Here is a 26857-nt window from a genome sequence, read left to right as displayed (position 1 = left end):
GGCCTCTCCCGTTGCGGAGCACAGGCTCCGGACGCGCAGGCTCAGCGGCCATGGCTCACGGGCCCAGCCGCTCCGCGGCATGTGGGATCCTCCCGGACCGGGGCGCGAACCCGGTTCCCCTGCATCGCAACTGCGCCACCAGGGAAGCCCTATCCCTCTGATTTTATTTGGCACTTATTTTGATGCTTTATTCAGCTAGGTCTGTTGTGGATACAAAAGACAAGACTTGGTTCTTGCTGCAAGAAGTTTGTATTTTGATTGAGGAGAAGATACATGTACTTATGAGAAAAGTAGATAATAATGCAATAGGGGAAGAGACCAGAAAGATCATTCTTAATCCAGGGGCATGTGAGAGTTACTGGACATGAAATATACCTTCAGATGACAGTTTTTTGGGGCCCTTTTGTTTTTGTTTGGTTTTTGTTTTTCAGTCACATTTAAACTTAATTTAAAAAATTTTGAACAACCGGAAAGAAAGCAAGATAGGTATATTTATGAGGACTTAAAAGGTCCAGTGACAGTGAAGTAGAAGAAAAGAGATCAAAATTTTAATAGTTGATTTCTGGTAGGATTTATTAGTGATTTTTTTTTCTCTTCCAAATTTACTGTGATATGTTAATGTTACTTTCAAAGTAAAAAGAAAAAAATGTGTGTGTGTGTGTGTATATATATATATACACATATATACATACATATATATATACACATATATACATACATATATATATTCTTTTTCAGATTCTTTTCCATTATTGATTATTACAAGATGTTAAATATAGTTCCCTGTGCTATAAAGTAGGTCCTTGTTTATCTGTTTTATACATAGTAGTCCTTATCTGTTAATCCCAAATTCCAAATTTATCCCTCTGATTTTTTTTTTTTTTTTTTTTTTTTGTGGTATGCGGGCCTCCCTCTGCTGCGGCCTCTCCCGTTGCGGAGCACAGGCTCCGGACGCGCAGGCTCAGCGGCCATGGCTCACGGGCCCAGCCGCTCCGCGGCATGTGGGATCCTCCCGGACCGGGGCACGAACCCGCGTCCCCTGCATCGGCAGGCGGACGCGCAACCACTGCGCCACCAGGGAAGCCCTATCCCTCTGACTTTATTTGGCACTTATTTTGATGCTTTATTCAGCTAGGTCTGTTGTGGATACAAAAGACAAGACTTGGTTCTTGCTGCAAGAAGTTTGTATTTTGATTGAGGAGAAGATACATGTACTTATGAGAAAAGTAGATAATAATGCAATAGGGGAAGAGACCAGAAAGATCATTCTTAATCCAGGGGCATGTGAGAGTTACTGGACATGAAATATACCTTCAGATGACAGTTTTTTGGGGCCCTTTTGTTTTTGTTTGGTTTTTGTTTTTCAGTCACATTTAAACTTAATTTAAAAAATTTTGAACAACCGGAAAGAAAGCAAGATAGGTATATTTATGAGGACTTAAAAGGTCCAGTGACAGTGAAGTAGAAGAAAAGAGATCAAAATTTTAATAGTTGATTTCTGGTAGGATTTATTAGTGATTTTTTTTTCTCTTCCAAATTTACTGTGATATGTTAATGTTACTTTCAAAGTAAAAAGAAAAAATGGTTTTAAATGATGTCATGATCACCAACAGTAGTACTGAGGTTACTAACTGCTCTTGATACGTGGGGAAGAGAAATCCTTGTAATGGATCATTCAGACACTCCATGGAACTGAGGGGGACTCGCGCTAAGAGTATTCGAATGCTTGGGGAGGGATAACCTGGAAGGGTGTGCGTGTGCGGGGAGGGCCGTGTCGGTTCTTTCTGTCACTCGCGGGTGAGTTGTTGGTTATGAAGATCTGAGAGCAGTGCCTGCCGCGTAGTAAGCGCTCTGTGTGTTTGTTATGTTGGTAAATATTTTCAGGTGCCTTTCCTGAGCCAGGCATTGTTACGGGTGCTGGGATCAAAACAAAGTTCTGCCCTCATGGACCTTAGGTTCTGTAGCGGGGGAGACCAGTAATAAACAGCTGTCTAAATGTACACGTGTTGGCTGTGATAAGTTGTACGTAGAACAGAAAAGCAGAGTAAGGGGGTCCTGGGCAGTGGTTGCTGGTGTGCTCAGGGTGGTCAAGAAACTCTTCTCTAATGAGAAGCCTGAATGGGGCCAGAGGCCTGAAGGAGGTGAGGGAGCAAGCCGTTCGCGTGTCTGAGAGAAGAGCATTCCAGGCCAGTGCAAAGGCCCTGGGGCAGGGCACGCCCAGCCTGTGGGTGGTGGGAGGGGGGGAGGGTAGAAGAAGATGAGGAAGCAGGGGCCAGACCATAGGGCGTTTTGACTTCTGAATGAAATGTTTTATTCAGGGTAGCCACTTAATTATTTTTAAAACTTTGGCAATTTTCAAAATAATATAAAGGTAGAGAAAAATAGTACAATGAGCTGATATGCACTGATCATTCAGCATTAAAAACTTTAGCCTCGTGGTCAGTCCTGTGTCGTCTGTGCCACCACCTCGGGCCCCCCACCCCCCATCTCATTATTTTGAAGCAGGTCTGCGCTCTCTGGTCATTCCCTCCGTCACTATTTTAGAACCTCATCCTAAAGAGAGGGTTCTCCTCGTGCCTCGAGGTGCTCCCGTTGTCCCTCTCCGGCCAGCGGGAGCCGCTGGTTAGCTCGGCTGGCCTGGTGACAGTCCCCAGGGGTTTGGACAGCTTCCTTTCTTTCAGATTTGCCGTCCCAGGCTCAGGCTAGACGGTTCCTGCCCCAGACCTGGGTCCGTCATTTCTTCAGTTTCCCCCATTCCTTGCGCCCGGAAACAGCATTGCTCACCTGGAGGCCAAGTCTGGGTGGGTGGTGGTTGCCATACGGTTTGTTGCTTCAGGACCGTTCAGTGGGTAGGGATAGGGCATTTTCATTTCTTAGAAGGAAATGTCATTGATTATGGAAGGCTCACGTCGGGTGCCGTGCAGAAGGTCCTGTGCTGGGGTGGGAGGTTGGAGCGGGCGGGGGGTGGGGGTGGGGGACATGGCGCTGATGCGGTGCAGCTGGGAGGTGGCGGGTCCTGGACCAGGCGGTGGAGGTGGAGGTGGAGACACTTTCGATCTTCTGGGTATTTCTGTAGGGGAGCCCTACCAGCATATACTGGTGGGTTAGTTTCCGGCGCAGATGGAAAGAGCAGTCAGGTGACGTGGGAGTCTTGGCTCAAGGTGCCGTGTGTTGGGGAGGAGGAGACTGTAGGACAAGCAGCTGCCTGGAGAGCAGAGGGGAGAACGTGTGCCTTAGTCTTAGGTGAGCGTGCAGTGTCGAGTCGAAACCTGCCTCGTGATGTTGCCGCGGCGTTGGTCCAGGAGCCCGGGGTTCAGGGGGGGAGGCCGGGCTAGACACGGACCTGCAGGCCATCGGCGTGTAGGCGGCGCTGAGCTGCTCAGGACGGGATGAGCCTGGAGAAAGCACTCGCAGAAGTGGGAGGGGAGCCACTAGCACGAGTACAGATGCTCGCAGGTGAGTGTCGGGAGAAGGCGCTCTTCTGAGAGGTGACTTAGGAAGCAGGGTCACGGCTGAGAGTGGAGAAGTGACAGGAGATGCTGGAGCCAGAGGAGAGAAGCGAGAGGGAGGGGGCGGGAGCGAGAGCCCGGGGGGTGCCAGAGACCCCCGAGCATCCGCGCTCGTGATGGTCGGCGAGGAGAGGTGCGCTGGGCAGAAACGGGGAGCGTGAAGTACAGGCTGGGACGTTCGGGCAGATCCACGTGGAAACGTCTTCCAGGCAGCCAGGCTGGTGAAACGGGAGGGACATCTGTGTGGTTGTCGCAGACCCCTCGCCCCCGGGGGCCTCCTGAGAGGGAGCGAGCGGCCTCCGCGCCGCTTGGCCGAGAGGGTCCAGCCCCGCCATGTCCCTGGAGCCAGGCACCGTGGGTGATGTGAGCCGCACACCAGGCCTGCGCCGGGCAGCGCAGCGCTGACGCGGTGGGACTGAATCGGTCATTGGAACGAGGGCGTAGGAAGGGCTGACGGAGGGCCGGCTTGGGGGCGCGATCCCAGGGGGCCTTGTTTCCCGCCATGTGGTACGTGGTTTAGACACACGAGGCAAAACAGGTGGCTGTGCCTGGCCCTCTTCCCAGCAGGAGCAGGAAGTCATGCTGGAATTAGTGAGCGGTTCACACTCACCTTGGTGAGCCGGCTCTCCAGAAAGCCGCCTACTCATCCAATAACAAGCGAGTATCATTGCCGGCTACTGAAAGTTTAAACTAATGCGTCCCCCCTTTAAAAAATAAATATGTTTTGGACTTCCCTGGTGGCACAGTGGTTAAGAATCCGGCTGCCAATGCAGGGGACACAGGTTCGAGCCCTGGTCCGGGAAGATCCCACGTGCCGCGGAGCAACTAAGCCCATGAGCCACAACTACTGGGCCTGCGCTCTAGAGCCCCCTTTAAAAAATAAATATGTTTTGGACTTCCCTGGTGGCACAGTGGTTAAGAATCCGGCTGCCAATGCAGGGGACACAGGTTCGAGCCCTGGTCCGGGAAGATCCCACGTGCCGCGGAGCAACTAAGCCCATGAGCCACAACTACTGAGCCTGCGCTCTAGAGCCCGTGAGCCACAACTACTGAGCCCACGTGCTGCAACTACTGAAGCCCGCGCGCCTAGAGTCCGTGCTCTGCAGCAAGAGAAACCATCACAATGAGAAGCCCGCGCGCCACAACGAAGAGTAGACACCGCTCCCTGCAACGAGAGAAAGCCCGCGCGCAGGAACGAAGACCCAACACAGCCCAAAAATAAATAAATAAATATGTCTAAACGTTTTCGATTTGGACATGTCTCTCTTTGAAATTACCAACAAAACGTTTTCCCCGGCCTTGTTTCACGTTGGACTAAGGGAACAGGTCAGGACCGGCACTAAACCATTTTTCTTCTCTTCAGTGGAGGTGAAGCCCGGGAGCTGGGGCAGGTTCACTGCCCGTTCCGGATTATCCCCCATTTGATTCATGTGCACAGCTCGGCCCGCCCGGAGCCTGAGCCCTGCTGTCTCACGCTGGTGGAGAAGATTCATTCCGGTTACGAAGGTAGGTCAGGAGCGTCTGCGATTAGGTCAGATGTGACGTGTCAGCACATCAGAAAGAAGCACGTGAAAGCCTGTTTACTGCAGCCACTGTCTTCAGCTTGGCCCTGAGCTGATTCTCCCTGCCGTCTCTCTTTGCTGACCTTGACTTCCTGTGTGGTCATCTCCTTTAAGGACAGCATGGCCCAGGAGTCTGAGCATAGACTTGGCCACAGATGCACAGTCTTCTAATCCTTCCTCTACTGGTGACCATCCTGTGGCCTTTTGCTTCTGTCTTGTGTGACGGAAGAGCATTGAAATTGTTGCACACAGAGGTCACAGGAATGAATTTATATTTTTTAAGTGTTTTGGAAGCCCCCTGAGTAAAAAGTATAATTTATGTCTTCCAATGGCAGAACAACATTGCTAAATTCATATATCAATACAGAAGCAGCTTCCATTTATCATTTGAAATTACAGTTGGTCCTGCTGTAATGTGACATATGCTTTCCTAAAACTTACCATCCTGTGCAAAAAAATTCACGCAAACCACAGGGCTTATGGGAAAAATGAGTTTAGGGGCACAACACTAAAGTAACCATACATTAAAAATAAGACGGGCATCTCATAAAATGGTAACACGGTGTTACACATTAAATGATGAAGAAATGCACAAGGGATACAATAAATGCGGCTCCCCACGGCGGAAAAGCCCTGCAGATTGCTGTGGACATGGGTGTTGGAAGGGCTGCAGCTTGTGCATTACTGTGAGGAGTGAGGGGAAGGTGGACTGAAATCAGAGGGAAAGTTCCATCACCAGGTTGGGCGGGCGTGGCTCAGGGCACACCTGGTGAACAGAGGCCGCAGGTGGATGTTTCAGGTGTGGGCATGTTTCTTCACGTTCCTAAGTGACGCCATTCAACTAGCTGCTATTTTCTGCATTCACCTCGTGTTTCTTGCAGATGAAATCGTGCATGAGCGAATGCGGAATTAGTGTCATGCTCAAATTGTTCCCTAATGTATTAATCTCTACCTTGTCAAAGCAGACTGTAGCAGCACCGACCGTGCCAACTTTATTACAGATTAAATGCGTCCCTGTTGCACTGACGTTTCACATCCTATTAGCTTAGTTGTATTCAGCCCCTAAATATGATGAAACATTTTTGTCCTGAACTCTAAATGACCCCAGCTTTGACTGTTAGATTGTGATGGGTAAACTATTCGATGTGCACAGACTTTCTGTCTGTTTAAAATTAACTTTAGTAGGCATCACGTTTTGACCTAATTAAAATGTGGTTAATAATGAAAGTTATTAGCTGTGGCTGCTCAAAGGCCTGGTGCCTAGGTGAGATTTCTGCCGTGGCATATAGCGTTTGTTCCCTCTTTAATATGTTAAGTGGATAGTTAATGAGGTATTTGCCTTTAAACCGGTCTTTCTGGTTTCCATAGCTCCTCGAATCCCAGTGGATAAAAGAATTTTTACCACAACACACACCCCCGGGTGTGTTTTTCTTGAAATAGATGAAAGGTAAGTACCCCTTTAAGCCTAAAAGAAACTTGTTTCTGAAAATAAATAAAAATACTTAAAAGTTTACATAACGTCTAACATATGTTAAACGTAACGTGGTAGAGCTGAATCTATTCATTTGCGCATTTGAGTTTTGTTAGTTTGAAATTTGTGTTGTGTAAATTTTTAAAAATATTTATTTATTTTCCTTATATATATATTTTTTGACTGCGTCGGGTCTTAGTTGCGGCACACGGGGTCTTTGCTGAGGCACGCAGGATCTCTTCGTTGCAGCGCGGGCTTCTCTCTGGTTGCGGCGCGCGGGCTCCAGAGCGCGTGGGCTTTGTAGTTTGCGGCAGGCAAGCTGTCTCACTGAGGTGCACGAGCTCAGTAGTTGTGGCGCGCGGGCTTATTTGCCCCGCGGCGGGTAGGATCTTAGTTCCCGGACCAGGGCTCAAACCTGTGTCCCCTGCATTGGAAGGCGGATTCTTTACCACTGGACCACCAGGGAAGTCCCGTGTTGTGTAAATTTTTAATGTGAATATCTTGCATGTTATAGTGCTAAGATTTACACATTATCATATTTATTTCAAAGCTTTAGGAAAGTCAGAAATTATTTTTCCATTTTGCACAAGAGGACAATGAACGTGGACCACGTAGTATTAGATGACTGTGGTCCAAATGAGACCACGACTCTGGCCTCCAAGTCCTATTCCAGTGTTATTTCCAGCTAGGCAGGTGCTTCCCAAACAGTTTATGATGAATTTTTATTAGTCTGAAGTGAGGGGGGAAAAGAGAAAGAAAAAGAAGGCAGATTTTTTCGTGTGTGAAGAACTGTTACTTATTTTGAACTTAACGTCCTTCCTGCTTTTTTTTTTTTGGTTATTAAAATAGTCTTTCTTATTTAAAGAGTTAGTGACAGTACATAATAGTTGTTGCTTATTGTTGTTTTTTCAATACCTTTATTTGGAAAAACAAAACATTGTTATCCCCTGTTCGTACCCTCCATTTCCCCCCGCATTTATTTTAAAATTTTACTTATTTGTGAAATCTGAAAATCTGAGAACCAATGTACCCTACCACAGATAAGCATAAGCAAAAATGTCAAAAAAACCTGGCACAGTTATGATAGTTATGAATTTTGGCTTTGTAAAAAATTTTAACATACAGGGAATTCCCTGGCGGTCCAGTGGTTAGGACGCCATGCTTTCACTGCCGAGGGCCCGGGTTCAATCACTGGTCGGGGAACTAAGATCCCACAAGCCGAGTGGTGCGGCCAAAAAAAAAAAAAAAAAAGGCTTAAAAAAAATTTCTTTAGCATCTGGAAATGGGTTTATTACCTATTTATTACCGTTTAGTTACCCTGAAACTAAACAGTAATGAGTGAGATACTTTGTATAATATAATCCGTAGAAAGTAAGAAAATTTTAGCTGAAGTTATTCTGAAAACAGCTCAAGTTTATTGCATTAGAAAGCGTTTGTGAATCTGTACACGTAGAAAATGTTTATGGAGTTAGTTTTTTCTAAGTCATCATGAGTGTCTGTACATCAGAATTTTCCCATGAACCTTTATCCTACAAATGGCTTTGTGACTGGTTGTCTATTTGATATCACCTTTTGGGAGACATTGTTTTTGTATAATTTTAATTATTCTGTATAAATGTGTAGCCTGCTTTATTCATTTAACATCGTAAGCATTTTTCTATGTTATAATGTGATCTTTGTAGACTTTTTAAAAGGCAGCAAAATGGAGGGCATCAGAGACCTCTGAGGAACTTGTTAACGGTATAGACTCCTAGTCTTACCACAGAAATTCTGATTTAGTAAGCTTGCGGTGAGCCTGCAAATCTGTTTTTTAGAAGGTTCACAGGTGATTCTGAGGCAATGTGTCAGATGACCAACACTTCTCAGATTGTGTATCTATTTCCCCACAATATAGGCACTTGGGTTGTGAGTAGCATTTATAAATGCTGTAGTGAACATCTTTGGCATATCCTTTGTCATATTTAGACTTTAGCTGAAAAGTACTGTTGAAAGTGTATAAGGTATGAGTTACTTGGTGCGTGTGACATGCTGCCTGTGCTGTGTCTGTGCTCAGAGCGGTGCCTTTGCTGGGTTACCTACCTCAGGATCTGATTGGAACGTCCATCCTGACATACCTGCACCCGGAAGATCGTTCTCTGATGGTCGCCGTACACCAAAAAGGTAAGGACCTACTTCTTTATAGGAGGACGTTTTTTTTTCATTGCTCTTTTTAAGTTTGTCATTTCATTTCTCACTAGAGGGTCTCACAAGCTCTAATCGTTAGAGCTTAACCTTTAACCAGGTAAGCAATGTATTGGAACTGCCGAAACAATTTTTTTGTTTCTTTATTGACATTCTAAAACGTTTACAAATAAATGCCTTAAAAGAAAACATTTGTAATCAGTATCCGTGTTAAATAAATTCTAATTTTGTCTTATTATTTTATATAGTCTTGAAGTATGCAGGCCATCTTCCCTTTGAACATTCACCCATTAGATTTTGTTCTCAAAATGGGGATTACATCGTATTGGATTCCAGTTGGTCCAGCTTTGTGAACCCATGGAGCCGGAAGGTTTCCTTCATCATCGGTCGGCATAAAGTGCGAACGTAAGTCGATCAGTTTGCGTCTTTTCTAAAAAATCTTTTTCCAAATAATATTCTTTGGCCAATTGATTCCCCTTTGAATCAACTGACACGTGAACTAAATGAAGGACAGGTTTTTTTTCAGTGCTTCTGGAAGACAGTTTGGCAATAAGTATCAAGGGCTTTATAAGATTTCTACCTCCTTGGCCTAACGATTCCCTTACTGGAATATTCTAAAGAAGCCGAAATACAGAAAGCCTTATAAAGAAAAGACAGATTTTGCAGCATTTTTTAATTGTAATAGCTTAAATGTCTATCATTAAGTAGATTCTGAAATATCTGCTTGACATGTTATTATATCGGTCAATAAAAATTTTTACAGAGAGTATATAACATGGGAAATTGATATATTAGATGATGTAAAAAGCAGCATACAGAATTTTTGATACAGTATGATTATAATTATGTTTAAAACACGAACACTATGAAATAGGAAAAAGAAGATTAGAAGGAAATAAAATATACATTTTGGTTATGTGTGGATAGTGGGATTTTGGGGGAACTTTTGTTTTTTCTCCTTTTCTGAATTTTAAGGTTCTCTTTAGTGAGCATGTAAAATTTTTTATATCAGCCTTCTGCTGTCAGATTCCACTTACTTGTGTCAATTTCATTAAATCTTTTTTTTTTTTTTTTGATGTGGACCATTTTTAAAGTCTTCGTTGAATTTGTTACAGTATTGCTTCTGTTTTATGTTTTGGTTTTTTTGGCCTCCGGGCACGTGGGATCTTAGCTCCCCGACCCGGGGTTGAACCTGCACCCCCTGCAATGGAAGGCAAAGTCTTTAACCACCGGACCGCCAGTGAAGTCCCTAAATCTTTATTTTTAATATTTAAATTCTTTCATATTTATGCTCCTGCCAGCATGGCTGACCCAAGCCTGCTTGACTGTTGTTACCTGTCCATATAACAACCTTGCAAAATGGATCCAGAGCAACCTGGACCACGGTTCTTGTAATCTGAGATACTCCTAGTCCCTGGACTCTGTGGTCCATTTAAAATTGACCTATAGGTTTCTCAACCGGCCCATCCCATAAGTTTCCTTTTGATGTCTATTTCTTTTAAGAGTGGAAATTATACCTAACTCTTCAGTGTCATGCTGAGATTGAGCAACTCTGTCTTTTGTATTTTGTTATACAACTTTGTACAAAGAAGCATAAAACTTCTGTGCACAGAACGGTACATCTCCCAGTAAGAGTATTTTATCACGTGTTATATTGTGATAGAGTGGTGTTTTGGCCACGGTGAGATAGGCCTCAGGTTGCTCTGACCTTGTTGTGCTCGCGGGTTTGGCCTCTCAGCAGAGCAGGTCTGCAGCTTTAATGGAAGAATCGGGCTCCTTGCCGCCCTGACTCATGAGGCTGATTTATGGTAGAAAACTAACTGGATAATTGAGGTAACGAATATGACTGCCAAGGAAGTGCTATTCATGCTGCTCAGAAAGGACTTTTTTTTTTCCCAGTAGGGAGACCTCTTGGGAAGTGAAAATAAAATCAGATGGTTGGGGACTTCCCTGGTGGTCCAGTGGCTTAGACTCCGCCCTCCCAGTGCAGGGGACCCCGGTTCGATCCCTGGTCCGGGAACTAGATCTCACATGCCGCAACTCAAAAAAGGTCCCGCGTGCCACAATTAAGGCCCGGCACGGCCAAATAAATAAATATTTTTTAAAAATCAGATGGTTGCTTAGGATGAATATAGGAAACCCCAAAGCAAGTACAGTTCCTCTGATGAGACGTCCATCTGGCTGTCTGTTGACCGGTCTGAGTACCTCCCCGTCAGTGCTAGAGGTGCATCCTAGATTCATTCTCCAAGCCATCCTTTCAGTTCTTTGATTAAAAATATATGGCATAAACCGACATATTAGCACTCCCAGTGTTTTCAGTGTTTTTTTAAAATTACACCAATAAATGCATCTCAAGATCCAGGATTATGCGAGGGAGTTTAGAGGCTGGTAGGTATTAATTTCTCTCATCGAACAGTAATTATCTATTACGTTTATAAAATTATTTTAATGCATTCGTTCCTTCAGTAAGTGTTTACGGCCACCTGCTGAGTCAAGCGTTGTGCTAGGCTGAGGCTGAGGTTATATAAACGGAACAGACGTTCCCTTTGCCGCCCACCGCGTACCGGAGAACGGAAAACAGCAATGGCACTGTGACGCGCGAGCAGAGTTTTGGAAAGCGTGACAGCTGAAGTAGGGAGGGGGCTATGGGAGCAGCCGGCTCTCTTCAGGTCCTTCCCAGCAGCTCTGTGGGAAGGGAGGCTGGGTGCCGTAACCTCTGATTTTACAAAAAGCAAAACAACAAAAACAACCTGCATCCTGTGAAACAGAGTCACTTTCCCGGCGATCACTGAGGCAGGAGGTTGCAAAGTGGAGACGGACACCAGGTTTCCTTCTTTACTCCTAGACCCGTCGCCTGACGTCCGCCGCCGCCGCCGCCGCCAACGCTTCATGGCGAGCTTGACACCATTTGATGAAGGCGGTGAATCCTTTGAGTTCTGTAAATGGTGATTAAAAGCCCAACTTGGTTTTGTTGGAAGGGTCACCCCTGGGAACATCCACATCTCATAGCACAAAGCAGAACGTTCTGTTGCCACTCAGCATTGCACTTGAACAGCAGCCCAGACGCCTCTGGAAGACATTCAGGCTCACCGCACGCGGGGATGCACTCTAGCCCCCAGGGACCCTTCTTTGACGCAACCACGCATTTACGTGCCGGGCCGTGGGAGGCGCGCCGGAGGAGCTAACGGAGCGTGGGAGGAGCCTGACGCCCAGCGGCGGGGGGAGGGGGAGGGCAGGGGGGGGAGGAGGACAGGAGGGCCACCTGAGAAGTGCCAGTGTCAGGCTGCCGGCCCGGTGCAGCTGGCCCTCCGCGTCCCGCATCGCGGAGCCGGTGCCGCCGGACGGGGCCTGGCGCCTCCCGGGCTCTGGGCGGGGGCGGGGGTTGGGGGCCTGTGCCGGGGACGCGGCCTCTTGCTGACGCCTCCCGTGACCCCGCTGGCGTCCCGCCGTTCCTGCCAGGAGTTTCTGTCTCGGGGGAAGTGTTGCCGCGCGTCTGAGGTGTGAGAGGCAGCGTGCAGGACGCGTAACAGGAAAAGGAGGGAGAGCCGGCTCGGGGGTCGGGCGTGCGGCTTCAGACGCGACCCGGCCGCCTGGCCCCGGCAGCTCGGCAAGTTTCTTCACCTCTGCCGGGTTGATTCCTACCTCCCAGGGTCGCGAGGGCTCAGGAGGTGACGTGTCTGGCCCACGGCACGTCCGATGTTAGCAGCACCCGTACGACCGAGGCGCCGAGAGGCCGGGCAGTGTGGTGGCCGAGAGCGTGCGGCCTGGAGCCGGGACTCTGGGCCTCGGGAGCACCTGGCAGACCCGACAGCGGGGGACCTGAGCCGAGGTCTGGCTCGGGGAAGCGAGGCGGGGGTGCCTGGTGGAGCGGCTGGCACAGCGCCCGCACGTCGTAAGGGTGCAGAAGATGTCGCTTATTCTTGATGTGTGTTATAAAACAGCACTTCCTGTCGCACAGAGGGGCCTAAGTGAATGTCAGTCGCTTGTCTGCTGCTCTTTCTGTTGACGTGTCTGCCTCTCACCGTATTCCGGTGGTAGATTTCAGATGCTCTGGAATTGGGGTATAAATAAGACTGAAGATTTTGTGGCAACCACGTGTTCACCACGCGGGTGGGCTGCAGAATCATCTTCGCTAGGTAGCTTGAGTGATTAGGTACATTAAGCATTCAGTGTGTTTGCCAAACTTAAGGTCCTAAAATTTCTCATAGGCAGTAGGTTACTCAGTTCATGTTAAATTCTGAGACCAGTAGCTGTTGAAGGTATTTTAGTAGCTAGGGGTGTACCTACCACTGATTTTAAATTTATACAGATACAGTAGAATGATTACAGCTGCAGAGAAACTAAAGAAGACGGTTAATACCTCATTTGTTTCCTAGGATTCTCTCTACCTCTATGAATAGAGTTTGAGCTTCATATTTTCTATATTTGGAGTTGAAGAGCTGCTTTGTAAAAGCATAGGTTTATTGTTTGAATTTTCTATTAAAAGTCACTTTAGCCTTCGTTGTAAATGAACTTGAAATTGCCTGACTCAGTCTTTCACTTGGCATTTTGTAGGAGTCCACTAAATGAGGATGTTTTTGCCACCAGAGCAAAAAAGATGAACAGTAATGACAGAGACATAATAGAATTACAAGAACAAATTCACAGACTTCTCTTACAGGTAAAGTGAGAGATTTTAAAAAAACAAACATAATATTCCCATAATTGTCTTTAATTTTAACATTCAGTCTTAGTAAAGTCACTTCACAGAAATAAACTGAGGAGAGTGAAGTCCTTACCCTCTGCATTCCAGACTTTTTTGTCTTCCTCTTTTTGTTTTCAAATTAAATTTCATTAATCTTGTTTTCCTTTTTTCTGTGTTAAATACACAGGACTTTTTGTAAGAATCCAATCTATCCAATCTAATCCAATCCAATCTATTTTTGTAAGAATCCAACTATTTTTTTTTTTTAATAATTGCAGTTTTAAAGGTGGGGAGAGGGGTGGCAGGTCCCTGTATCTCTAGTCATTATGAGCCAAAGTAGGAAAAACTGCTTGTTGAAAACAAATACCAAAATGCTTTCTACTAGGGAGTCAATCAGTAAACTTGTCAAGCATTTACTGATGGTGTCACTAAAACTGTTACCCAGTAGTGTTCAAAATGTCTTTCGTACAGTTTCTAGAGTTCATAAAGTATCTCTGAGGTTCTTGGGGAAAAGTACAGTATGTATTTAATTTGTTCTGTCTATTCCAAGCTCAGCATAAAGAGTTAGAGTTTATTTTCATGTTTTGTTAAATGTATTTACTGTGGCTTTTAAAACATTTGTTGTTCTAGAAATACCCACCTAGACTAGAAAAGTAGGTTCTGCCCTTGAGAATTACCGAGGTGAGAGAGGAATGTCTTCCATGTCAGCATCACCCTTGACACACCTCATTTAGGATTTCAGAAATTTTCATCTTAATTTTGTGCTGACCGTAGGTAAGCTCAGAGGTAGGTAATGCTGTGTCTCTGCTCTGACGGCCACATCACCCGGGGCTGCGACGGGCCCCTCTCTCTTGCAGCCCGTTCACGGGAGCGCATCCAGTGGCTGTGGGAGCCTGGGGAGCAGCGGGTCTCAGGAGCATCACCTCAGCATCGCCTCCTGCAGTGAGTCCAGCGGGCGCTGCGTGGACGAGGTGCAGAAGGCACCGGTGAGCGAGCACACGGGTGCTTCTGAGCACGTGTCCTTTTCTTCCTGTGTCGTTATCCGTAACATGGCGGTGCTGGTTCTGTACCTCGACGCGTGTGGCTTCTTAGTTCTCGTCTGGAAGATCTGGTCTGGTAATAGACATTCTGATCCATTTTGGTTTGGGAAAATGTCTCTAAAAAGAAAATATCACCTTTAGAAGGTGATATTTGGGTCAATCGTGTGCTTCCTAAAAATTAGCATGTTGTGGACAGATTGCTGTAAAGCTTCCCTGCTCCTCGTGTGCTGTGGGTGCAGCGGGAGACTGAATTAATGCTATTACTGTGCTTTCAGTCATTCTGTCTACAGAGAACCAAAAGTTAAATGTATTTCGTTTATGTATCTTTTAATGCACATTTTTGTAATCTTTGAAACATTGTTTATCATTCTTTTCCCTAAGTTGACTTTGCAGCAGGTCTGTGCCAGTGTAAACAAAATCAAGAATCTAGGCCAGCAGCTGTACATCGAGTCAAGGGCCGAATCACCAAAGAAGCAAGTGATGGGGACCGGCCCGGGACAGCGTGGTGGTGAGTCAGCAGGGTCGCCCCGCCCCCCTCCCAGAGCCGCCCTCACGAAGCCATGACTCTGGGCTGCTGCTGTTCAGGCTTACGTGCCCAGATAACAAAAGTTAACAGTACTACTACTACTAATAACAATGGCAGCAGCAAATACTGTCCGGAAAGCTAAATGGTATTAGAATGTAGTCACAGTATACGTCTACGAAAGAATTGACTTTTCTGCTAATTCCACCCAATTCGTAGATTCCCTCCATGTGAGCTATCTGTAAACCAAAAGAGGTAATTTTAGAATACATTTCAGATAATAAAGTATATTAAAATGATAATCCCTCCCTTTCATTTCAAACAAATGGAGAATGTTTGTGACCTAAATTGAATGAAAAACTTGGCCTTTTTCTTGATTACATGTTTACTTTTCTCAAATATGAGGTAGGGAGCACCCCAGAGGAATTGGATCGGTCTTGATGGTTGACGTTATTTTGAGAAGCTAACCTGCGTGCTTCTATATACAGAATTATATAGTTCTCTATATATAAAGTTTTATAATATAGAGATCAAATTATGCTAACTTCTTAACTTAGATAACTTTCTCTTAATTTTTCTCCTTGAATGTTAATATCAATATAATTTGGGAAGTCGTTATAGATTTTGGCCACCTAAACGTTATAGATTTTGGCCACCTACCACCATCAAATGTGGGTGTTCTACACAGTAGGGTGAAAATTCCTCTCTAAAGTCAATAATAATAATAGTAGCTGTACTTTTCAGGACTTGATATGATTGCCACAGAAAAATATCAAACTGCTGCTCCTACAGGTGATATCACTGGGAGCCCGTAGGACACCCTCCAGATACAGCAAGTCCCGTCCTGTAGTTTTTTGGGTTTTTATTCATCTTGGCAGGAGGTTTCAAGTTCCGGTTGTTTCTTTTGCTGTAGACGTAAGGGCGCAAGGTAGAAATGACAACCTTTTTTGGTCCCGTGAAACCCTCAGATCTCCCCCACAAAAGAATTTATCTTAAATATCTGTCTTGTTGTGTATCATTATTCCATATCCTGCCAGAGAAAGTTCTTTGAGGAGATTTTAATCTAAAATTTCTAGATGTTTTCTTCATTGTCTGATCCAGTCAGTGCTACTTGCTGCTGCCTTGGCCTACGACCTCATGTTAGTGCCACAATCTTACATCGTGACCTCTGGAATTTCTTCTCAGGGTAGAAATCCTTTCTAACCTCCTGCTTTTCCGTTTCTTATCACCTGTCGTTGCATTGGTCTAGTAATACCATCAGTACTGTTGTTTTGAAGGCTATATATTTAAGCATCATCCATGTTCAGTCATTCAACATTTTATAAAATTTAAGCTATACCTAACTCTGTGTACTTAGGCTGCTATTTTAGAAACTGAAATTTTCTTACTACTTACCTATGTGCTATATTTGACTAATACACATAAGATGCGACTTTGGGGGGAAGTTATGCCATTTGGAATAACTTTGGAGAACTAATGTTATTTGGGCGTCTTGTTTTTATTAACAGTTTAAGACCTACAAGGTTAAAGAGCTAGTAAAAAAAATCTTTGTTACTTTTTACTGAAGAGAAACAAGAAGGTGACTTAAAGATAGAAAACGTTGTAATTTGAATATTAGAAATTGAGTAGAGATAGGCGCCAATGAAAAGGAAAATACTAAATGGTCATTGTATATATATTTTATTATATACAGGGTGCTGGAGCACACAAGAACATAAGGTTTTAAGTATGTATGTTTACCTTTCTTATAAAGGCAGGTTATGCTTTAGAATAGAATAAGAAGGGAAACTTTTAAACTTATTATGGAAGGGCAAGGAACAACAAAGAGATGTAAAGTCCTTTCCACGGCTCTGCAGACCGATGCCAGCTGCCAGAGAAGTAATTGGGGAAATTGGAGAAAACTGAACGTTCTACTGCGAGGGTGATGCAAAGCCCAAGTGAAAGAAGATGATTCATACACTGAACTAACTCAGAGCGAGAGTGCTTTGGTTTCTGCTCAGGGAGAGCTGGAAAGAGCATCATTCCAAACTTGTGAGGAAAAAAGCCAGACGGAGAGCAAGTTCATGTTCTCTCTTGAACCCATCAGAGTGCTGAGGTTACAGGGCAGCCAGCAGGCCTGAAATCTGAGGAGAGGCACATACTCGCAAGGAGAAGTGAGGTAAGTGCTGGACCCTGTGACTGACTGATTCAAGTCACCTACAAGAGACAGACCTTCTCTGAGGCACAGTGCAGGGAAGACCGAAGCCTGGAAGTGGAGCAGACGTTGGAAAAAAGAGCTCTCAGGAAACCAGCCGCCACCTGAAGCGCAGAGTGTCACTAGAGGGATCTGAAAGCTGTCATACGGTGAGTGAAACCATAGCAACAGCAAACCTCAGACCTGGCCTAAAGCTTAACCAGATTAACTGGAACACAGACCTAGTGGAAGGAAAGGCATGCCCCGTCCCTACTGTCTTATACATGTTCAGTTTTCGGCAAATTATGAAGCATACGAAAAGCAAGGAAAAAACCTCCGAAGAGACAAAGCAGTCGTCCGAACAAGAACGAGAGTCGGGTAGGACACAGATGTTGGAAATAACTCTGAATAATACATACATTAAAGGCTCTAATGGACAAAGTGGGTAACATGCAAAAACCACCGAAGTAATCACAGCATCGAGATGGAACACGAAAGAGAGGATCAGATGGAAATGTTAGAAATGCTGGAGATGAATATATGCCTTTGGTGGGCACTCAACCAAGAAAAGAATCAGTAAACTTGAAGATAGATAAATAGAAATTACACAGCTGAAACACAAAGAGAAAGGAACATACAAGGTAGAGCCTTTTAAGAATTTGGGGACAAGATTAAATGATCTAACATATGAGTAATTGGAATCCCGGGAAAAATACTTGAAATAATGGCTGATTTTCCAGATTCAAAGAACATCAAGTAGCATGAATACAAAAAAAAAAGAAAAGAAAAGAAAAAAAAATCAAAAAATAAAAACACCACACACTTGGGCATATCATATTCAAACTAAAATAAAACCAAAGAGAATATCTTGAAGGCAACCAGGGGAAAATGATAGATTACAGAAAAACAAAGATAAGAATAAGAATTACAGGAGACATTTCTTCAGAGACTGTGAACGTTAGAACACAATAGAGTAACATCTTCAAAGGAAAGAAACCGTCAACGTAGAATGGTACACGCAGTGGGAAGTATCTTTCAGAAATGAAGGAGATATAAAGATTTTTCTCAAACAAAAACTATGGGTATGTATTGCCAGCAGATCTGTTCTATAAGAATCCTAAAGGAATTTGTAAAGGTAGAAGGAACATGATGTCAGACATAACACTTGGATCTACACAAAGAAATGAAGAGCACTGGAAGTGGAATAAATGAAGATAAAATAAATTTTATTTTTTACTTATTTTTAATTACTGTAACACATAACTAACTAAAGCAACAATAGTATTCTGCATGTATAACATATGTAAAAATACTGCAAAGGATGGGAGTGAAGTATTAGGAATATACTGTGTAAATTCTTTCCATATTATAGTATTTGGAATATACTATTTGGAGATAGAAACTGAGTCCTTAAAGATGTATATTGTAAACTTTAGGACAATTATTAGTTAAAGTTTTTAAAGAAGTATAAATAATGTCAGTAGAGGTGTTAAAATGTAATTTAAAACACTTAACCCAAAATGAGGTAGAAAAGGAGGAAAAAAGAAACAAAAAACCCAGATGGAACAAATGGAAAACAGCTAGCAAGAGGTACATTTTAATCCAGCTACATCAATCACATTAAATGTGAATGATCTCAGTATATCAGTGAAAAGACTTGGAAATTGTGAAACTGGATGAAAAAACAAGATGCAGCTACCTATTATCTACAAAAACCCATTTTGAAAATTAAAAACATAGGTTAAAAGTAAAAGGTTAGAAAAGATATACCATGCTAACAGGAATCAAAAGAAAACTGGAAAGCTATATTAAGGTCAGACACAGTAGACTTTAGAACAAGGGCTTCAGAGAGATATTGCATAAAGACAAGGGGGTTGATTCTCTGAGACTATAAAGCAATCCTGTTTATGCACCTAACATCAGAGCTTCAAAATACATGAAGCAAAAACTGATAAAAACTTCAGGGAGAAATAAGCAAATCCACAGTGATAGTCGGGGACTGCAGCAAATCAAAACCACGATGAGATATCACCTCACACCTGTCAGAATGGCCGTCGTCAAAAGGACAAGAAATAGCAAGTGTTGGTGAGGACCAGGAGGAAAGGGAACCCGTTTACACTGTTGGTGGGAATGTAAATTGGTGCAGCCTCTGTGGAAAAAAGTATGGAACTTCCTCAAAAAATTAAAAATAGAACTACCATATGATCCAGCAGTCCCATTTATGAGTATTTATCTGAAGAAAATGAAAACGCTAATTTGAAAAGATATGTGCGCCACTGTGTTCACTGCAGAATTATTTACAATAACCAAGATATGGAAACAACCTAAGTGTGCATCCGAGGATGACTGGATAAAGAAACTGGTATAGGCAGAGAATGGAATACTATTTGGCTACAAAAAAAGAATGACGTCTTCCTTGTGACAACATGGATGGACCTCGGGAGTATTATGCTACATGAAATAAGTCAGAGAAGGACAAATAGCATATGATTTCACTTGTATGTGGAATCTAAAAATACAAACCAAAGCTCATAGATACAGAGAATAAATCGGTGGTTGCCAGAGTGGAAGGGGGTTGGGAGGTGGGCAAAATGGGTGAAGGGGATCAGGAGGTACAAATTTCCATCTATAAAACAAATAAATCCTAGGGATGTAACGTGCAGCTTGCTGACTATAGTCAGTGATATTGTACTGCAGATTTGAAAGTTGCTCTTATCACAAGAAAAGAATTCTATAACTTTATATGGTGACAGATGGTAACTAGATTATTGTGATCATTTTGCAGTGTATACAAATGTTGACGCATTATGTTGTACACTTGAGGCTGATAGAGTGTTGCCTGTCAATTATACTTCAATTTTTAAAATATAAATTTCTAGAAGAGAACATAGGAGAAAATCTTTGTAATCTTGGGTTTGGAAAGAGGTTTTAGATATGACATCAAAAGCATGATCCATAAAAGAAAGAAATTGATAAATTAGACTCTATTGAAATTAAAACTGTTTCCTTGAAAGACGTTGGTAAGACAATGAAAAGACAAAATATTTGCAAATTATATATAAAGAGCTGTATCCGGAATAATTAAGGACTCTCAAAATTTAACAATAAGAAGTTAAGCATCCCAATTTTAAAATGGTCAAGAGATCTAAACACTTTTCCAGTGAAGATGTATAGATGGCAAATAGCATATGAAACAACACTCAATCCCATTGGTCATTAGGAAGTTAAAAACACATCACACACCCGTTAAAATGGCTAAAATTAAAAGAACGAAAACTGACAACACTAAGTTCTGGCAAGAATGCAGAGTAACTGGAGCTCTCACACGTTGCTGAGGGTAATGTAAAATTGTGCTGCCACTTTGGAAAATGCGGCAATTTATTATAAAGTTAAAATATAATCTTATAAGCTTACCATATTACTCAGCAATTCCATTCTTAGTTATTTACCCAAGTGAAATAAAGAATCACGTTCACACAAAATCCTGTCTGAAAATGTTTATTACACTTTATTCACACTCACCAAAAATTGGAAACAACTTCCATGTCATTCAGCAGGTGAGTAGATAAACTGTGATACATCTACCCAATGGAATACTACTCGGCAATAAAGAAAAATGAACTTGATTCATGCAGCAATGCAGATGGATCTTAAATGCATTTTGCTAAGTTAAAGAAGCCGGAGCTAAAAGGTTGCGTGTTGTGTGGTTCTGTTCTGGGAAGGCATTACTTCTGGAATACACTACGTCCGGAAAACAGATCAGTATTTGCTAAGGTTGCGGGATGTGTTGACTGCAAAGAGGCAGCTGGAGGGAAATGTTTGAGTGAGAGAAATGTTCTGTTTGTTACTCTGGTGGTGGAATCACAACTGGCTGTGCATTTGTTAAAACTCACAGATCTGTTGTACCTCACCCCACCCCAGAATGTAGAGGGAACCCAAGATGAGGTGTAGGCTGTGACAAGCGACCCTAACCAAGTTACAAACTAATGGCATAAACATCCCGAAGGAGGTGGGGAAGAAAGTTGCTGAGTAGCTTTGGAAATCGGTGTCTTCACTGGACACCCCAGCACTAAATCCAAAACATAAATGTACACAAACACAGTATTCAGGAAACTGGTTTCTCACCATAGTGCAGGCTAGTAATTCTGAAGCTACTTTACATGCAGAGTAGAATTGAGCAAGTAGGCAAACACCTTGCAGATGATGAGATTCCTGGCTACTGGAGAGGCACACGGCAGATGAGCAGAGGGCGTGCTAGCGTGAGCTCTGGCGCTGGATTGGAGTTAAAGGTATCAGCATGAGCTCATGCCTTTTTGCTTAATGGGTGGATGGACGGATGGCCAGACAAGCGTTGATATACATACAGATATACATTTGCTTTGTCCATTGAGGGGACGTACAAGGAGGGACACATTTAGCAATGAGCACACCCAGCGCCCAGGTCTTGGTTCCTATGTGTTTTTCCCGTAAAAGAAACCAGAGAAGTAAGGAAGTGCTCAAGAAAAAAGGGAGAAAATGGCATGTCCGAGGGACACAGGAGACAACTTGAAAGAGCACCTAATGACCAAAACTGGAACAATTTGATCAACAAAATAAATAACGATAGTATTGGATTATAACACAGCAAATGAGTATCCAGGAGTCCCTGCTGGTAAATGATTGGATGCATAAATAAAAGGGAAAGGGGAGAAGGGAAACTCTTCCTAATAGAAAAAGCTTGATTAATAAATGTAGGAGTAAAAAAAACAGGAAATTGCTATTAGAATGCCACAGTAGTCATTATGCTGTACGCCTTAAACTTACTACTGTATGTCAATTATATTTCAATAAGACTTAGAGAAGAAAGAAAGAATTCCTCAGTAGTAACTGTTGCAGGGCATATCCTCCAGTGAGTGCTAAAATTAGATGAAAGGTTTTTTTAAAATTGTGGTTTTAGGTATATAATTTACTATTTTTAAATGTACAGTTTGGTGGCATTAAGTATATTCACAGTGTTGTGCACACAGTAGGTGAAAGTATAAAAGAAACAGGATATTTGCATGGCTTCAAAGTATTCCTCCAGAACATTTATTGCTTACATCTTTTATTACGTTGTAAAATAGTAACTTTACATAAGAGAAACCTGGCAGGCATCACCTTAACCAATGATCAAGGTTAATGTGTCAATAATAAAACATATCACCATCATGCACTGCACTTCTGTGGCAATTTTCCCCAAGATGCATCACCTCAACCTAATCATAAGAAAACACCAGAGAAACGCAAATGGAGGGGCATTTCTAAAAAATTCCTGCCCCATACTCTTCAAAAGTGTCAGGATCATGAAAGACAAGGAAAGACTAAGGAGGCATTTGACAACTAAATTCCTCCTTAGTCTTTCCTTGTCTTTCATGATCCTGACACATCCTGGTTGGACTTCTGGACCAGAAAAGTGACACTTAGTGGGAATACAGGTGAAATCCAAATGGACTGTAGCTCAGTATGCCGCTGTTAATTTCCTAGTATCATTCATTTTCCTATGGTTATGTGAGGTGTGACATTAGTGGAAGCTGGGTGAATGGTATATGGGAACTCTCTACCATTTTTGTAACCCTTTGAAACCTTCAAGTTGAAAATTGTTTAAAAAAATTAAAAGTAAAATTAATGAGTGAAAGTGAAGCATTTTTCCGTAATTCCCTCTGAAAATAGAGAAGCCTCCTCCAAGCAGCTAAACTAACCTTTACTAATAGTATCAACAGTAGCTAATATGTCTCAGTCTCTCAACAGCATTTGCATAATTCTTTACTCTTCTTCCTTGAAATAGTTTCCCCTCTTGGTTTCCATGACAACACACCTTGCAGGATCTGTCTCTTCCTGGATAAGTCTCCTTTACTGGCTTATTCTCTACTGAAAGTTCAAGTTCTTCAGTGCTCCAGCCTGAGGTCTTTTTTCCTCTCTCTATACCTCTGCTATCCGATATGGTAGCCACTAACCACATTTTGCAATTTAAATTCAAATTAATTACAAATAAATAAAATGTGAAATTTAGTTCCTCAGTTGCTGTAGCCACACTTCAAATGCTAGTCGCTGGGTCTGGTGTTAGTGGCTACCAGGTTGGACAGCACAGATAGAGGACAATTCTGTCATTGTAGAACGTTCTGTTGGACACCAGTTCAACACGGGCAGTGCTGTGTACTCTCCGTTGCAACACATAAGCAATGCACTGTGTCTGTCATCCCCCTTAGTGATGCCAAGATCAATCAGTTGTACAGGTAGTAACATTGTGAAGGTCCCCGTCAACCTTTCACCTTTGGGTTTATTCCTTGGTAATCTTTGCCTGAAGCAGTTGTTTTACTCCTTTTTTCAAAAGATCCATATGGGGGCTTCCCTGGTGGCGCAGTGGTTGAGAATCTGCCTGCTAATGCAGGGAACACGGGTTCGAGCCCTGGTCTGGGAAGTTCCCACATGCCGCGGAGCAACTAGGCCCGTGAGCCACAACTACTGAGCCTGCGCGTCTGGAGCTTGCGTTCCGCAACAAGAGGACGCGACAGTGAGAGGCCCGCGCACGGCAATGAAGAGTGACCCCCGCTCGCCGCAACTAGAGAAAGCCCTCGCACAGAAACGAAGACCCAACACAGCCAAAAATAAATAAATAAATAAAAAAAATTTAAAAAAACAAAAAGATCCATATGACATCATTCATATAATTGTTCTAGGTGATATCTTTCTATATCAGTGCATTTAGATCTGAGCTCATTTTTTTTTATTTTAACATCTTTATTGGAATATAATTGCTTTACAATGGTGTGTTAGTTTCTGCTTTACAACAAAGTGAATCAGTTATACATATACATATGTTCCCATATCTCTTCCCTCTTGCGTCTCCCTCCCTCCCACCCTCCCTATCCCACCCCTCTACGTGGTCACAATGTCCATGCAACTCTCTCGCTTCGTCACAGCCTACCCTTCCCCCTCCCTATATCCTCAAGGCCATGCTCTAGTAGGTATGAGCTCATTTTTAAAAACTACATAATATTGACTGTATACGTCCTCAAGTATCATGTATATCCCAAAGTACTATTTAATTTTGCTGAATAAGTACACACTCTCAAGCGCGTGGTATTTTAAATCGTGCATTCTTTCATTCTCTTTCAGATGAGCAGAAGGCCTTTTCTTCCTTCCAGACATTAAAGGATATCAACATGTGCACCGAGTCTTGTGAGGGTTTGGGAAGGGATCGGCATAGCCCATCCTATCAGCAAATAAACTGTATTGATAGCGTTATCAGGTATGAGACACAAGTGTTGATAACAGGTTAGTTTTTCCAGAAGCATGTGTTGTCACTATGGGGCCTTTATATCATTTTTTTTTAGCAGCTGTTTATTTTTCACTATCAATCAGTGGATATCTACTACTTACAACTCATAATAAATTGAACATTTGGGGGGATGCAAAAAATTAGAAGATGCATCCCTTCTTTGAATATAGTTGAGAAGACGAGACCTACGCTCATAAAAATTAAGATTTGACGATCAGTTCAAGACCATAGTCAGGGAAATGTAACAACCCCATGATGTAGGCCAGGATGGTCAGGGAAGCCTTCACCCAGGAAGAAAGTGAGGGACTTCCCTGGTGGTCCAGTGGTTAAGACTCTGCACTCCCACTGCAGGGGCACAGGGTTCGATCCCTGTTCGGGAAACTAAGACCCCACATGGTGCGCAGCGCAGCCGCAAAAAAAAAGAATGTGAAATACCCCAAACAGAGGCGGCGGTGTGAGAAAAGCAGAAAGGTGGAAGATGCAAAGTTGGGGGCAGGTAGGAATACGCAACCGAATTACCTTGTTGCAGGTACCTGAAGAGCTACAACATTCCAGCTTTGAAGAGAAAGTGTATCTCCTGTACAAATACGACTTCCTCATCCTCGGAAGAAGACGGACAAAGCCACAGAGCAGATGATGTCCAAGCACTGCAAGGTGACAGGAATGCATTTCATAGTTAGATCAAGAGAGTTATTACAAAGCCACCCCTCTCTGTTTTCTCTCTAATCTTCTGACTTTAATTATTTCATTGTAATCACAAAGAATCCTTTGTGTAATCACAAAGAATCCACATTGCCTCTTTATGGCCAGTAGGTTTTAACTTGTCAGTTATAAGTGTGTGTAAACTGTTTGGGTCTTTAATAATGAATTTCCGGTTGGGAATTTTTCTTTTCACTGTCAGTTGCTCTTACATCACCAGCTGTTTCTCAGATCCCAGCCCTACCTACATCAGAAATGCCAGCTGATGGACGGTCCACAGATGCTGATGGAGGAGCTCCACAGACCCTGACCGAGGCGGCTCTGAGCCTGGACGTGAGGCCGTGCAGCTACAGCAGCACCGTTGTTCACATGCCACCACCGGAGTCAGGTACCACGGTACCTTCTATTTTAAAATACACTCAACGTTAAATACACCGTCGTGAGAAAACAAGTCATTAATGCCATTTACTTAGCAATGACATCTAAATTATAAATAATTTTTTCTTTAATTCAGTTACAGTATTTTTGGAAATATCACGTTTATGTTGGTTACATATTTTGGACTGTATTTCTTAGTTATGTCCTTTGCCAATCAACTCTTGACACACGTAAGGCACCTAGAATGGTACCTGATACATGATAATAAGCCCTCAATTATGGATGGGACTGCCTTGGGTCACTCTGTTGCTGACCTTGAAAGAAAGTGTCCGATTCAAACTTGGACTGTAGTTGTGACTAGATGGGTCATATATACATTCAAATTTTGTCTGTTAACAATGAGGACAGTATGTTTGAAATGCTCTTCCTTTAACGTAATGATTTGGTGAACTATTCTGACGTCTTCTTTTTATTCCTTTTTACGGTCTCCTATCCTTTTTCACTTTTACGTTATTCATAAGGATTTGGTGGATGAGGAAATGGTGACAAACGTGTTCAATCAGGTTTTCGGATTATGTCTAACACCTTTGCTAGTCTTCAGTGGTATATAAGTTACCATATGCTGAGCTGTGACTGTGTACCATTCCCTGCCCCTAGTTCTTCATATAAATTAATTCATTTAATCCTCACAACCACCCTTTGAGGTGGAGAACGTTATGTTACTAGGTGGATTGTGGATTGGTGGGAGAAGGCCAGATCGACAGCTGTTGTGAGATTAGATTATTTCTGTTTGTTTTTTTATTATATTATTGATATTATATTATACTATTAGATGATTTCTGTATATCTTATTCTATTATTTCTAATTAGCCACAGATAGAGTTTTTTGGAGTTGAGCTAGTCCCTCAGGAGAGGAGCAGATGCGTGTTTTTAGTACCTGTTCTTAAATACTTTGGATTCCTGTGCAGGCGGGAGCTGTCAGTGACACAGTCCATGCAAGGTAGGGCCTCACCCAACATGGAAAGCTCTTTTTTTGACCGTGCCACTATACTTTGTATACTCTGGTTTTATATTACTGTTTTGAAAGACTCTATACTACAAGCTACATGCTTTCATTTAAAGAATAAGGGATATTTACTGATAATCATTTCTCCTGACCTTAAGCCAGTCTCAGCATCTACAGGTGCTCATCTTTATTCTAAGGAGAGAAAGCAGAATCAGAGCCCAGATGTTCTTGAACTGCATCTGTCTTTTGCTTTCTGGAAAGCCCGTACTCCTGGAGTTTATACCTTATGCTAATAATGAGTTGGGTCTGAGGACCATGACCCCAAATGCATTTC

General features: G+C 43.0%; 1 protein-coding gene across 10 annotated transcripts in view; it reads left to right on the top strand.

Moving 5' to 3' along the window:
• PER3 (period circadian regulator 3) overlaps nt 1–26857 on the top strand; it is a 69983-nt gene that overhangs the window by 10645 nt on the left and 32481 nt on the right. For 6 of the 10 annotated variants that reach the window (XR_008616960.1, XM_028487893.2, XM_055083799.1 and 3 more), the window contains 10 exons: nt 4873–5015; nt 6440–6518; nt 8596–8702; nt 8972–9128; nt 13278–13383; nt 14265–14393; nt 14829–14955; nt 24278–24410; nt 24970–25094; nt 25342–25527. Coding sequence is in view for 9 of the 10 variants with exons in the window: in XM_028487893.2 (XP_028343694.2) it covers nt 4873–5015; nt 6440–6518; nt 8596–8702; nt 8972–9128; nt 13278–13383; nt 14265–14393; nt 14829–14955; nt 24278–24410; nt 24970–25094; nt 25342–25527 (1292 nt within the window). In the remaining variant the exon portion in view is untranslated. The remainder of the gene's footprint in view (nt 1–4872; nt 5016–6439; nt 6519–8595; nt 8703–8971; nt 9129–13277; nt 13384–14264; nt 14394–14828; nt 14956–24277; nt 24411–24969; nt 25095–25341; nt 25528–26857) is intronic. The other 4 variants (XM_055083801.1, XM_024125626.3, XM_024125624.3 and 1 more) reach the window with 2 other exon arrangements.

The sequence above is a fragment of the Physeter macrocephalus genome, chromosome 3 (assembly GCF_002837175.3).
Source record: "Physeter macrocephalus isolate SW-GA chromosome 3, ASM283717v5, whole genome shotgun sequence".
NCBI classification, from domain to species: domain Eukaryota; kingdom Metazoa; phylum Chordata; class Mammalia; order Artiodactyla; family Physeteridae; genus Physeter; species Physeter macrocephalus.
Note: the sequence above shows the minus strand (reverse complement) of the source record. Positions and strands in the feature narration are given on the sequence as shown.